We start from the raw sequence: 13,914 nt of genomic DNA on the forward strand, positions 1-13,914 counted from the left end.
GAACATCTTGGCCATGTTCTGTTATAATCACCCGGCACAGCCAGAAGAGGACTGGCCACCCATCATAGCCTGGTTCCTCTCTAGGTTTCTTCCTAGGCTCTGGCCTTTCTAGGGAGTTTTTCCTAACCACCGTGCTTCTACACCTGCATTGCTTGCTGTTTGGGGTTTAAGGCTGGGATACTGTACCGCACTTTGTGACATCAGCTGATGTAAGAAGGGCTTTATAAATACATTTTATTGATTTATGGTTGAATCTGTGTTTGAAATTCACTGCTCGACTGAGGGAACTTAGAGATAATTGTATGTGTGGCGTACAGAGATGAGGTAGTCATTCAAAAATCATGTTAAACACTATAATTGCACACAGAGTGAGTCCATCGAAATTATTATGTGACTTGTTAAGCCTGGATTTATTTAGGCTTGCCATAACAAAGGGGTTGAATACTTGCTGACTCAAGATATTTCAGCTTTTCATTTTTAATTAAAAAAATAATAATAAATGGTGCTATATAGAACCTTTGTTAACCCTTTAACTGGCACACCAAGAAAAACTATTTTATTACTTATTACTAAATTATTTTTCTGTAAAAGATTAGCCTCAGTATAGGCCAAAATTGAAGGATTTTTCTTTGCATGACTTAGACTTTGATAGATAATGATTTGCAAACATCTCTACCAGCCGGTTGAGTTGCCCATTTAGAGTAAACTACTTTTCTATCTGAATTTGCATAGACTTTTTAATGTGTTTACAGTTTATATGCTTAGAATACCAGTAAAATGACATGTATTGAATGATATTGTGAAACATATAGAAGATAATAGGCAGACATTGAATCATGATATGAATTTCAAAGGATTGTTGTATTTGCACAGACAGAGAAAGTCCCATAACAATATTTCTCCATTGTCCATTATCACTAGCTTTGACTTAATAGCATTCATTTAATGGGCAGTCAACAACTTTTTTCAATGTTGTATTTGTCCATTTTATACACAATGAGTTAATAATTAATAATAATAATTGGTAAATGACGTTCACTTGCTGGTTTTCAACCATTTTTGAATGCATGTTTAATGGTTCTTTATAGAACCTTAGGAAATTGTTATTTTTAGCACCATACAGGTTCCATTTAGAACCTGATGAGCATGGTTCTTTATTGAACCTTCAAACAAGGGTTCTATAAAGCACCAACAATAACCCCTGTCTTGTACTATTTAGAACCACTTTTGTGTGTAGTCATTACACTTGTGTGCATTACTTTATAAGGAGGCCGGTGGCTGGAACTAAAACTGATCCTCACAGAGAATGACAAGTACTGTAGGGTCACAGAATAACTATGGATTTGAAGTTTTTTTTAAACTGAGCATTTGACCTCAGAGCTGGTTTGTTACCTGAGAGTGCTCAGGGTCTCGTCATAGTTGATGTCAGCAGGGCTGAGGGCTGCCACCATGGCGGTGCGAGAGTTACCTCCTAATGGACAGAAAGGGGCAAAGAGGTTCATTTGGGGATGAGGGCAAGAGGAGGAAAGATTATTTAAAGGGCATCTGCAGAGGAATTCAACAAAAGAGTAAACAGTGCTACATTTGACGTAGTCGGCAGGATCTGGGCTAGTAGGTGGAAAGGGGGGCCGCGGCTGCTCAGGTAGGTGAGGGAGGCCTAGAAGGTAGGTTGGCAGGTCTTGTGTGCTTTGGATGTCTTATGTTTATTGATGTTTTGTTTGCGGCAGCCCCCTGCAATTTAATGGGGGGGGGGGTTGGTTGCCCATCTTTTTCCCTGGAAACAACCAAATAGGTATTTGAAAACCAGTGGGATTTGTGTTGTAAGTTGCTGAGATGGATATGGGTATCTAATATGTTTATAGACGCGTGAATTGTTCACCGTGGAAATGCCGGAAAAGTTGAATAAAAGCTTTGAATCATCATCTGCAGGGGAATTAAACAAAATAGCAAACAGTGCTAAGAATGTTACAATTGGCGTAGTCGGCAGGTTCTGGGCTAGTAAGTGGAAAGTACGTACCCAGGTTCTCTCTAAGAAGCCAGGTCAGCACTGAGTCTCTATAGGGGATGTGGCTCTCCACCTTCTTCTTCTTCTTGTTCTGTTAACAGTTCATTTTAACAATTAGGATAAGGATACTGTCTCAATAAAAGTGCATTTACCTGTTGGGAAATACAAGAAGAAACGCTCGTGAATCATCTACTTCCCAATCTCTTAATACCATTTCCCCAAATATTTTCTGAGAAATAAAATTGAAAAAGTCATTGAAATTTGTGTACCTTATTTGGTGCTGAGTCCTAGAAAGAAAAAGAAATTGACCGAACTTAATTAATTGGCAGTCTTACCAAAATTCCTTCAATGACCATACAGACAAAGAGTTGTGTACTGAAAACTATAGACTCTCACCACTTCAGCTAATGCAGAGATGACTTTACCCAGTGTGGTCAAAGATTTATTGATATTTGCTCCTTCCTGAAAAGGAACAGATGGGGCACACTTAATCAAACGAAAAGCCTTGCGTGCAACACAAAAAACGACACAGTCCACAATCTTGAGAAACAGAGCCTAAAGTTCATAGACATGTCAACTTGAAATGTTAACTTGAAACGGAGGAATTCATACATTGATATCACTGGGGGGTCGGATTCAGCCCATAAAGTTGACCCAAAATAGCCTCTCACCTTCAGCCTGGTTCCTTTGGCTCCTGTAGAGTCTGCTCTCTCACTCCCAGCCAGATCCACCAGGCTGATCTTGCTCACCTGCAACAAGAAACTCTCTGTTATCATTTGTTTTGGCATGAATCTGCTTTGATACTCTGTATCACAGTGGGAAATGCCCAGATTCCAAATGCACAGTGGTAGCCCCAATAAACTCTCTTTGAGGACTTATCTGTAATGATTAGTGTTATCATGAACAATAACACAGTGGATGTCCAGATAGCATGGCAATATAGACCTCAATCATAGAGTTATAAACCATGCATAGGTCAAAGTTTTACAAAACCCTGGTGTGAGGCATCATGAAGGATCTTAATTTGAGACAGTTTGCTACAGCAGGAAAATAATCCCAGCAGCAAGAGGAAATGTGAGTTATTATGTGGATTATAATCAATGGACATAATTTGTCAAGCTTAATACATTATTCTTTATGTCTGATTTATTTTGTGTGGAAATTACAAACTTTAAAAGCCCTTTGAAACCTGGAATACACTACAAATTTGCATTTCCTGCAATGCAGGAAATTTCATAGCAACAAGAGTGATCAAATTAAGATCCTACATCTGTAGGGGTTTATAACTCTATGGCCTCAACCTATTGCAGTAGCTTGAATATGAGGTTGAACCTGGTTATTAAGTCTGCTCAGTACCTTCTCAGATGTGTTTTCTGAATCCATGTCGTGTTTCTTCTGCGTGAAGATAATGTTGAAGACAGCATGAGAGCGGCTGCTGGTCTCGTTCATGTTGGTGGCTGCCACCGTCCTGAAGGAAGAAAGAATTTAACCTTATGACATCCATCCATCTCTCATCCATCCATTCATTCATCCATCCACCTATTTATCCATCTATCCAGTCCATCCACCCCCCACATCCACCGACCGACCCACCCATCCATCCATCATCCTTCCCATTTACCTGGCCTTGTTGCCAGACTCCATGAGGTCCTGGATGTCATTGTAGGAGGTAACGGCCAGCTTGGACAGGTCCTCCACGTAGGGCCCCATCAAGGGGTGCTCTCTCACACGCAGGTTCCCCTTGTTCTTCGGGTTCAGCAGGTCCCGCACGCGCTCACAGTAGATCTCCATGTAGCTCACCTGTGGAGGACGTCAATACTCTATAGAAGTGCCAATCAAGATAACTAAGTGCCAATCAAATGTCTATTGAGCAACACCACCTTGGGGCAGAGAAGACACTCTTATCTGAACTCTTGTCATATGCACAGCAAAATGAATGATGTGCATTTAACTCAGAAATGTACACTAAAACGACATTGGAGGAGGCTTATGGTAGAGAAATAAACATAAAATTATCTGGCAACAGCTCTGTTGGACATTCCTGCAGTCAGCATGTCAATTGAGACATCTGTGGCATTGTGTTGTGTGACAAAACTGCACATTTTAGAGAGTGGCCTTTTATTGTCCCCAGTACAAGGTGTACCTGTGTAATGATCATGCTGTTTAATCAGCTTCTTGATATGCCACACCTGTCAGGTGGATGGATTATCTTGTCAAAGGAGAAATGCTCACTAACAGGGATGTAAACAAATTTGTGCACACAGTACGGGATCTTTTCTGGGATCTTTGATTTGATCTCATTAAAAATGGGACAAACACTTTAGATTTTTGTTCAGTATGTATCACCCAGGAGGTAAAAGCTCTACCCCACTGATAAGCAGTAGGCCTGTCCTGTATAGAAGCTCATTCTCAAACCACTAGAGGGAGCACTCACCTCCACGGAGTAGGACAAGCTGTTTTCCTTATTGCTGTCACTTATCTTGGTGAAAAGGTCCTCACACAGCTGGCAGACAGAGAACATGGGAGGAGCATTGTTAGACTCGGCTATGAACCAGGGTTGGGGTCAATTCCATTTCAATTTTATCCAATTAAAGAAGTACACTGAAATTCCAATGATCTGCAATGCTTTTCAATTAGGAAAATGTGGAATTGGAATTTGTTTGAGTTTCTGAATTGACTGGAATTTAAATGGAATTTACCCCAACCCTGATATGAACACAGCATATGTATTATCAATAAAAGGCTTTGATGTTTTTGGCATAAAACTAAATGGGTTTCCAAATATCCAGTATCTGACGTGATGAAGTAACTTTACATTATACGATGTTTAACTAAATTTTGTCATTCATTCATCCATCCACCCTTCCATCCTTCACCCTTCCACCCACCCTTCCATCCATCCACCCTTCCATCCATCCAACCATCCACTCTTCCGCCATTAACCCATCCACACTTCCACCCATCACACTTCCACCCACCCACCCATTCATCAACCCACCCACCCACCCATCCATCATTCCATCCATCCAGCCATCCAGATTACCAGAGGGATGATGCCTTGCTGATCCTTCTGGTCCTGCTTGCCCATCATGGTGTAGCTCTTCCCAGATCCAGTCTGGCCATATGCAAAGATACAAACATTGTATCCCTCAAAGGCATGCAGCAACATCTCCTCCCCAATGTCCTTGTACACCTGCTTCTGGGAATGATAGTTGATGTCCTCCGGCTGCAGAGAGAAAGACAGTGTTTGAGTATGAATACACCGTTAGTTAGCTATTACGGAGTGAATGCAGAGCTCATGGCTTGCATGATATTCAAGTCTTTCAGGTGTATGTGGTGAAACTCACTGTTGTGTGTGACCAGTAAGAGTAGTCGAAGTTATAGCTCTTGTTCTCCTTCGGCTGTTTGGGGTTTATGATTGCTAAAAGCACAGACAACAAGTAAACAAAGGTTAGAGAAGTGCCCAGACCAAGCCCATAAACTAGCAGAAAGTAAGCTATGGTGAAACACTGTGTAGTTCTTGGCTATGGCAGACCAAATGTAAATAGAACCAAGAAAGAGTCTTTGGCTGGCTACATAGATATCATTAGTGCAAAATGCATTGTCATCATTTTAGGGATAATTGGTGGAATCTGGAATCTGGTGGAACCTGGTGGAATCTGAAATTAGGCCAGGCGTTTGGGGAAAGCTGAGCAAGTGCCTCTCTGTGAAGGCTTGAATGGCCAAAGCTCACAAGTTGATCATGCTCCTGGTAGCAGCTACTGTCTGTGGTCCATATACACTGAGTGAAGAAAACATTAGGAACACCTTCCTAATATTGAGTTGCACCCCCTTTTGCCCTCAGAACAGCCTCAATTAGTCAGGGCATGGACTCTACAAGGTGAAGCAAGCGTTCCACATGGATGCATGTTGACTCCAATGCTTCCCAAAGTTGTGTTAAGTTGGCTGAATGTCCTTTGCCTGGTGGACCATTCTTGATACACACGGGAAACTGTTGATCGTGAAAAAAAACAGCAGCGTTGCAGTTCTTGACACACTCAAACCGGTGCGCCTGACACCTACTACCATACCCTGTTCAAAGGCACTTAAATATTTTGTCTTGCCCGTTCACCCTCTGAACGGCACACATACACAATCCATGTCTCAATTGTCGCAAGGCTTAAAAAAATCCATCTTTAACCAGTCTCCTCCACTTCATCTACACTGATTGAAGAGGATGTAACAGGTGAAAATCAATAAGGGATCATAGCTTTCACTTGGATTCACCTGGTCAGTCTATGTCTATGTACCTACAGTGAGTGGTTTTGTGTACTCAGTGTAGGTACTGCAGTGATGCAATAGTGATGATGTTCCTCTGGTTAATACAGCAGCATCCTCAGTGGTGACTGACCCATGATGATGTCACTTATGCACTTCAATAGAATGGGTTTGTGGGTCATATATTGTGTATCAGGTATTCATAGGGATATGTGATCAGCCAAATTGGAAGTCTTTGTTGTGTGGAACAAAATAATGTGGTTCAGTCCTCCTGAGACAGTTGCATCCAAGAGAGAGGGTAGGACAACTATTTCCTATCGTATTTTCTAGTTCCTCATCCTGGAAAGGTGAAATTGAAGAGGATGGTTGATATTGCTATTTGCCGTCCTCCATATTACTTTCAATGGTCCAGTACTTTCACATGAGTCAGGAAGAGGAAAGGAAGCCATTTTTGAGTATTCCAAATCTGTGCCATGCTAAAGACTGTGGGAATGAGGGATTCATCAGACCGTTGACAGGCACAAAGAAGCAGAATATGACACACACACACACACACACACACACATATCATCTGACCTAGCATCTCAGCTGAGACAGAAACAACGAGGCCTTTTGGACCCTCTGGGTCATGTGATAAGGGATGAGAAGCTCTAGAGGTCACCCCCACAAACACATACACACAGAGACAGGCTCTCAATTCTCATTGGAGCCTTTGTCTCATGTGTTGCACGCCTCACTACCCACCATCCTGTCGCTTTCAAGCATGTGTTCCGAGCACCAAGCAGAAAATGGCAGAAGCGCAATGTTTCAGTGATTCTCAACAGTAGAGATGATCGGAATCCACCATGAAGGGTCTATGTTGTGACGTGATGAATTTATTAAAATAAGCTTGAGATGGTGTTAGATCGAATGTATAGCACCTCCAAAACCATTTAAAATGCCATATGAGGCTGTCTCCTAAAAGCCCAATCTAAAGCAGACCATATAAGTAAATATTTAATCAAACTACATTCATTATTGATGAGAACATCTCTGCCTGGAGTTATCAGACTGGAAATGCTGTATATCCCAATGGAAGGTCTTTCAAGGATTCATCAATACATATTCCAGAGATATTACTAGTATAGAACATTACCTACATAGACTCTAATATTTCCCCTACCAGTACGTAGGCATGGCGGACCCCAAATCACTTCCTCATCAGTTGACTTGGCCCAACTAAAATATTTTAGATTTGAAATACTTCAATAGAAATGTTTTGTTTTGGTTGTGTTAGCCCAACCCTGGATAGGCCTTCTGATTTGGGGGCCAATTAACATCCATCCCAGGTTAATCAAGAAGTAACCTACAACGAAAGAGCAAAGCTGAAGACCTCAGGTCCATGTGTTTTCTTACACCAATGACAATATAATAGACATTTCTTATCATGCAAATATGCAATACTCACTTGTGGTGTTCCCTGACATCTGGATGATGCACTTGCTGTCCTTCCCGATCTCTCGAGAGTTGAAGGGACGGACCCGGACGGCCACCTTCACTGAAGCCCCCGCCATGATGCCTGTCAGTGGGGGGATGCGGCCGCGACTATAGAGGGGCTCAGTCAGGAGGGGCTTGTCACCAGGTAGATGCCTAACACCTGTGGAGAGGGGAGCCATAGTGAGATGGTGATTTGATTGAAGTTCTAATTTGAACAAATTTGTAATGCCATCATCTAAGAAATATTTTTTTTTTCCAAATCAATTTCTGAAAATATTGAGATGTATAAACTTGGCGCACGCCATACATGTCGTGAAACTGTGAACGAGCATTATACACTCTTAGAAAAAAAGGTGCCAAGTAGAACCATACAGGGTTCTTCAGTTTGTCCCCATAGGGGAACACTTTTTGGTGCTGGGTAGAACCCTTTGCAGAGGGTTCTATCCAGAACCCTCTATGTAGGGTTTTTCAGGGAACCTCATGCATAAAATATGGTTCTGCCTAGTCGTCTATGAATGGTTCTACCATGAACAATTTTATCATCTAAAGGTTCTTCCTAAGCCATCTACGAAGGGTTCTAACGAGAACACTTTTTATGAATGTATAGAGCCCATCAGCCTTCTTATAACAATACATAATATTTACTGTATCAGAAGACCTTTCTTTAAGGGCCAAGTTTTATCCTAACACAGGTGATGTTAAGAATCTCCTGGTTTACAATGTTGGCCTATACAGTGATGTGTAATTCTTACTGCAATCCAGCCAGAGTTAGGATATCCAACAAGTGGAATTGTTAATCACCCCCAACCTGCATTCTGGACTGCCAAGGCAGGGAAGATGGAACATTGAGACTACCTCAAACATCTAAACTGTCTCAACCATCTCAGTAACGGGTGCCATAAATCCAATTACTAACAGAGTGGATTCGTTTAGAAAACTGTATGTTATTTATATTTGTGTAACATAAAATGTATCAATCAATCAATGTACATGCAAAAACACAGATATTACAGTAAAACAAACAATTCTGAACAGCTACCTGCAATAGAGCATGCTGGGAAAAATTATATATGGGTCTTTGTAGAACACTTCTTGCCTTCCAAGGAATCATCAAAGACTTCCAAAAACTGTTCATATGATGTTAAAGGTTCTAGGTAGTTTTCCAAAAAGGGTTCTTCTGATCAAAGCGGTTCTTAGTAGAATCCTATCCCTCCGCAAATAATAGTGACAATAACACCCTTATTTTCTGTATACTGGGGAGGAATTGGAATTAGGCCAAGACTGTATCTCAGGAAATTGCATTGCATGGCGAACTTGATCAAATGTCTTTAGAAGTGTTGGCAGAATGTTTTCTTTTGCAATGACATTTGCTGTATCTGACCGTTTCTGAAAGACAAAAACAAGTGCACATTGTTGTGAACCTGTAAACAGATTGTTTGAATTCAATATCGTTTTGTATTTACTTTTTCGTGAACCTAAATATGCTGCACTGTCTGCGAATTTTGAAACATTTTATTTTCTTTCTAATCTAAACTAGCCTACTGTAGGCCCACATACAGTTGTAGCCTACACACATCAATGCAAAAGATCAACTGTCTGTTCACCTGTGAAATTCTACTGTATGTAAACCGCACTCTCTTTCGGACATAAAAATGTGAAATTATAATATCGAATAGGCACAATGAGAGATGCGCACAATAATTTGTTGTATGGCTACTTGGGGACTATGAACTCATCGTGGCCATAAAAGGTGAGGAATTTATTTTGCAATGGTTATGATACATGTATTATGTTTATAAGTGAAATATTATCTGCTCTGGAAATTTGACAATATAGTATTCAGACGTAGCCTACGAAAGCAAGTGAACTAGACAATCAGAAATGAACAACAAACACTAAACTCACAAACATGGCAAAGGGATAGAAACATTTGTCATATAGTGATTATATACAGTCCAGTAAAAATGAGCAAACACATCTCATTTACATTGGTACAGCACTCTCACTAACGGGTGAAACAAGTATAGCCTCTTACAAGGTATACCTCCAAATTTGTGAAAAGAGTGCAAATTGTGGACTGCAATTTTGGGGAGTTCCGGCATGTGGGCATTCCTGCATCTTCAGGAACCTCTCTTTGTACTTACAGTGTATTCGGAAAGTATTCAGACCCCTTCCCTTTTTCCACATTTTGTTACTTTACAGTCTTACTCTAAAATGGATTAAATATTTTTTCCCTCATCAATCTACACACACAACCCCACAATAACTAAGCAAAAAATGTTTTTTAGATTCTTTTTGCTAATTTATTAAAAATAAAAACAGAAATACCTTATTTACATAAGTATTAAGACCCTTTGCTAGGAAACTCAAAATTGAGCTCTGGTGCATCCTGCTTTCATTGATTGTTCTTGAGCTGTTTCTACAACTTGATTGGAGTCCACATGTGGTAAATTAAATTGATTGGACATGATTTGCCTATATAAGGTTCCACAGTTGACAGTGCATGTCAGAGCAAAGAGCAAAAACCAAGCCATGCGGTCGAAAGAATTGTCCGTAGAGACAGGATTGTGTCAAGGCACAGATCTGGGGAAGGGCAGGAAAAAATGTCTGCAGAATTGAAGGTCCCCAACAACATAGTGGCCTCCACCAATCTTAAATGGAAGAAGTTTGGAACTACCAAGACTCTCCAGGGGCTGGCCGCCCGGCCAACCTGAGCAATTGGTGGAGAAGGGCCTTGGTCAGGGAGGGTGACCAAGAACCTGATGGTCACTCTGACAGAGTTCCTATGTGGAGATGGGAGAACCTTCCATAAGGACAACCATCTCTGCAGCACTCCACCAATCTGACCTTTATTGTAGAGTGGCGACACGGAAAACACTCCCAAGTAAACAACACATGACAGCCTGCTTGGAGTTTGCCAAAAGGCACCTAAAGGGCCGTTAGACCATGAGAAACACGATTCTCTGGTCTCATGAAACCAAGATTGAGCTCTTTAGCCTGAATGCCAAGTGTCACGTCTGGAGGAAACCTGGCACCATCCCTACGGTGAAGCATGTTTTTCAGCGGCAGGGACTGGGAAACTAGTCAGGATCGAGGGAATGATGAACTGAGCAAAGTACAGAAAGATCCTTGATGAATATCTGCTCTAGAGCGCTCAGGACCTCAAAATGGGGTGAAGGTTCACCTTTCATCATGACAATGACCCTAAGCAAACAGCCAAGACAATGCTGGAGTGGCTTCGGGACAAGTCTCTGAATGTCCTTGAGTGGCCCAGCCAGAGCCCGGACTTGAACGCGATCGAACATCTCTGGAAAGACCTGAAAATAGCTGTGCAGCGACGCTCTCCATCCAACCTGACAGGACCTGCCGAGAAGAATGGGAGAAACTCCCCAAATACAGGTGTGCCAAGCTTGTAATGTCATACCCAAGAAGCTTGAGGCTGTAATCGCTGCCAAGGTGCTACAACAAAGTACTGAGTAAAGGGTATGAATACTTATGTAAATGTGATATTTATTTTTTTATATAAATTAGAAGGATTCCTAAAAACCAGTTTTTGCTTTGTCATTATGGGATACTGTGTGTAGATTGATGAGGAGAAAAAACAATTGAATCCATTTTAGAATAAGGCTGTAACGTAACAAAATGTAGAAAGAGTCAAGCGGTCTAAATACTTTCCGAATGCACTGTATAACGTTACATTTTTAAGCTAGGACAGGCGGGAGACTTTGGGCAGTAGGTGGCGTTAATGCACAATAACGTTGGATGCCGATAAACCCCAGAGAAGAAGGGGAAGGGGCGACAACGGTAGTTAGCTAACCATACACCAGTAGACAGTGTCCTTTGTCCTCGCCTGTCGGGGCGCTGTTTTCTCGCAGTTCTGTTAATGACGGCAGGGGCAGGTGTTCAACAGGAGAGAGCGAAGGACACTGTGTGCTAGCTTAGCCAGCTAGTCTGGAAGTCCGGGAGGCGGTGGCGACACCGTGTGCTCGCTAGCTAACTAACTAGCTAGCTAGCACATGGTGTCCCTAACGAGCAAAGTTAGCTTGTTAGAACACCATGTCCCTAACGAGCAAGTAAAGCTAGTTAACTAGCTAGCTACACAGTGTCACCCCAGCCTACGGTGCTAGCGAGGGGCTGTTCATGAAGGAATCAATGGAATGCTTGAGGGGGAATGCCCACATGCAGGAATACCCCAAATTGCGGGCACATTATTGAAATGTGTTAATGGGCCACAACAATACCATGAACCCGAAAAATGCTTTTGGCACTCCAAAATTACAGTATGGTACAATATTATGTTGGGGGAGTACTGAATTACAGTATATTACTGTAGATTTACAGGGAAAGGTTTTTAAATTCACAAAACAGTTTGTCACTGTATTATGTGGGTGGTACTGTGTTTCAGTACATATCTAACAGTACAGTAGCCAGTGTGTTACTGTAGATATACAGAACAAAAATATACATATTTGTATATATTGGTATGTAGACTACTGTATTAGGTAGGGTACAGCATTCTAACAAATGGGTGCAAGAAAATATAGCCTTTTACAAGGCGCACCTCAAAATATGTTAATGAGACAGAGATTATTTTGCAAACCACATTTTCCCACAATACATCATAATTCACAGTATGCTGCTGTAGATACAGAAAATAGGTAATACAGTATTTTAATACAGTATTTTCATTTGTCAATTTAAAGCAATGTGTAGCACTACATAGCCTGCTTGCTAGCACCAACATGAGGGCAAACTAGCGTGGCTATCTGTACAATCGATCACTGCTCTTATTTCTTTTCATTCTCGATGGGTATTTAAATATTTTCGTCTACAACGCAGCAGCTGACAATGCCAATATGTAGCCTAATTAGGGCCTGCGTCGGTAGGCCTATTGACCAAATAATGTCCCATCAATTACAAAATAGTTTGGCTTGTTACGTTTCATGATTTCCTTGATTCTACAGAAAGCAATAGGCTATCAACACAATGTGGTTGCGAAAAATCTCCCCAGTCATATCTTTCATGTGCACACCGTCAGAACACATATTTTTGCCAGCATCACAAAACATACAGCCCGCAACAACAACAAAAAATGTAATAAGTACATAAATTACATAATTGACAAATATTATGCACCGACCTAGTTCGTGGTTTTCTGTTTACACTCGAAAAGACCGAAAATTCATAACGTAAATATTGTCTTCTCCAACATCTTGCGCTGCCGCACCTCAATGCAAACGCACTACTGGCCATCACTCCATTTGGTGCTATGCTATTCGCCCACTGTAAATATCGATGTCATTGAATTCATCCGCCCATAAATTCATCCCTGCGACACGTTAGCAAATTCAGGATTATCAGATGTAGTTGTTTGTTTTGACTGTGAATCAGATTGAATTAAATAGGCTATTGACACGGTTATTCTGTAAACCTGTAAAAACAATTGTTTCAACCCTGAGAAAGAGCGGAGCACCACCCTTGGTTCCCCACTGCGTCAACCCAAGGCCATGATCAAAAAACAACATCTCATCAGAAAAGAACACGTCTAAATCGTTTTACCTAACCACCTCGAATTCGACGACAGCAGTGGGTTCCTCCTTGATATGTTTTCCTCCCGTCGATATCAGCTAACAGCCTCCCTCGGTGTATCCATGCAGGGAGTATCCGCCCCGAGCAATAGAAAGAGACACAGCTAGACCACCCCAGTCAGGGCTATGGGTGAATGGTTTCTAACAGGGCCTGGTACACAGTAGCGCGTCAGTCTGTCTGCCAGCAAGCCAGACATGGGTTGGTAGGGTAGGGGAGTAGACAGGGAGGAGAGAGGAGAGGAATTAGGCTAGAGCTCGATGGATGCAGGAGGCGAGCTCAGAAGAGAACGACCTTTGGTTGGTCCACAGTAAAAATGGCTCAGGTGCCTCAGCCAAGGCTGCTGGGAGTCAGTGATGACATCGGCATCATCGTAGTGGGAGCAGGCAGTAGAGCAGTTATTTAAGAAGAAGAAAAAAATGTATTGCAACAATAATAACAATATCACACATCAATACAGTGTAATATAATGGGGGGGATGAAATAATAGAACCCAGTGATGCAACACAGAGGAGGGAGCGGGAAACTGAGGGAGAGAGCAAACAGGGAATGAAAAGGCTGGGATGGATAGGAAATGGCTAGGGATCCAT

General features: G+C 41.7%; 1 protein-coding gene across 25 annotated transcripts in view; it reads right to left on the reverse strand.

Moving 5' to 3' along the window:
- The window catches only part of kif1ab (kinesin family member 1Ab), a 59,980-nt gene extending 46,308 nt beyond the window's left edge, over positions 1-13,672 (reverse strand). For 10 of the 25 annotated variants that reach the window (XM_064941850.1, XM_064941841.1, XM_064941786.1 and 7 more), the window contains exons 1-12: positions 13,298-13,671; positions 7,710-7,898; positions 5,353-5,426; positions 5,049-5,231; positions 4,440-4,508; positions 3,627-3,805; positions 3,362-3,473; positions 2,677-2,754; positions 2,402-2,467; positions 2,275-2,292; positions 2,018-2,096; positions 1,393-1,471 (exon numbers count right to left, since the gene is read on the reverse strand). In XM_064941850.1, coding sequence (XP_064797922.1) covers positions 1,393-1,471; positions 2,018-2,096; positions 2,275-2,292; positions 2,402-2,467; positions 2,677-2,754; positions 3,362-3,473; positions 3,627-3,805; positions 4,440-4,508; positions 5,049-5,231; positions 5,353-5,426; positions 7,710-7,815 — 1,043 coding nt within the window. In that variant the 5' untranslated portion in view covers positions 7,816-7,898; positions 13,298-13,671. Of the gene's footprint in view, positions 1-1,392; positions 1,472-2,017; positions 2,097-2,274; positions 2,293-2,401; positions 2,468-2,676; positions 2,755-3,361; positions 3,474-3,626; positions 3,806-4,439; positions 4,509-5,048; positions 5,232-5,352; positions 5,427-7,709; positions 7,899-12,878; positions 13,056-13,297 lie in introns of those variants that run through there. The other 15 variants (XM_064941884.1, XM_064941857.1, XM_064941893.1 and 12 more) reach the window with 5 other exon arrangements.
- Positions 13,673-13,914: the final 242 nt, after the last annotated feature.

This window comes from Oncorhynchus masou, chromosome 3 (genome assembly GCF_036934945.1).
Source record: "Oncorhynchus masou masou isolate Uvic2021 chromosome 3, UVic_Omas_1.1, whole genome shotgun sequence".
NCBI classification, from domain to species: domain Eukaryota; kingdom Metazoa; phylum Chordata; class Actinopteri; order Salmoniformes; family Salmonidae; genus Oncorhynchus; species Oncorhynchus masou.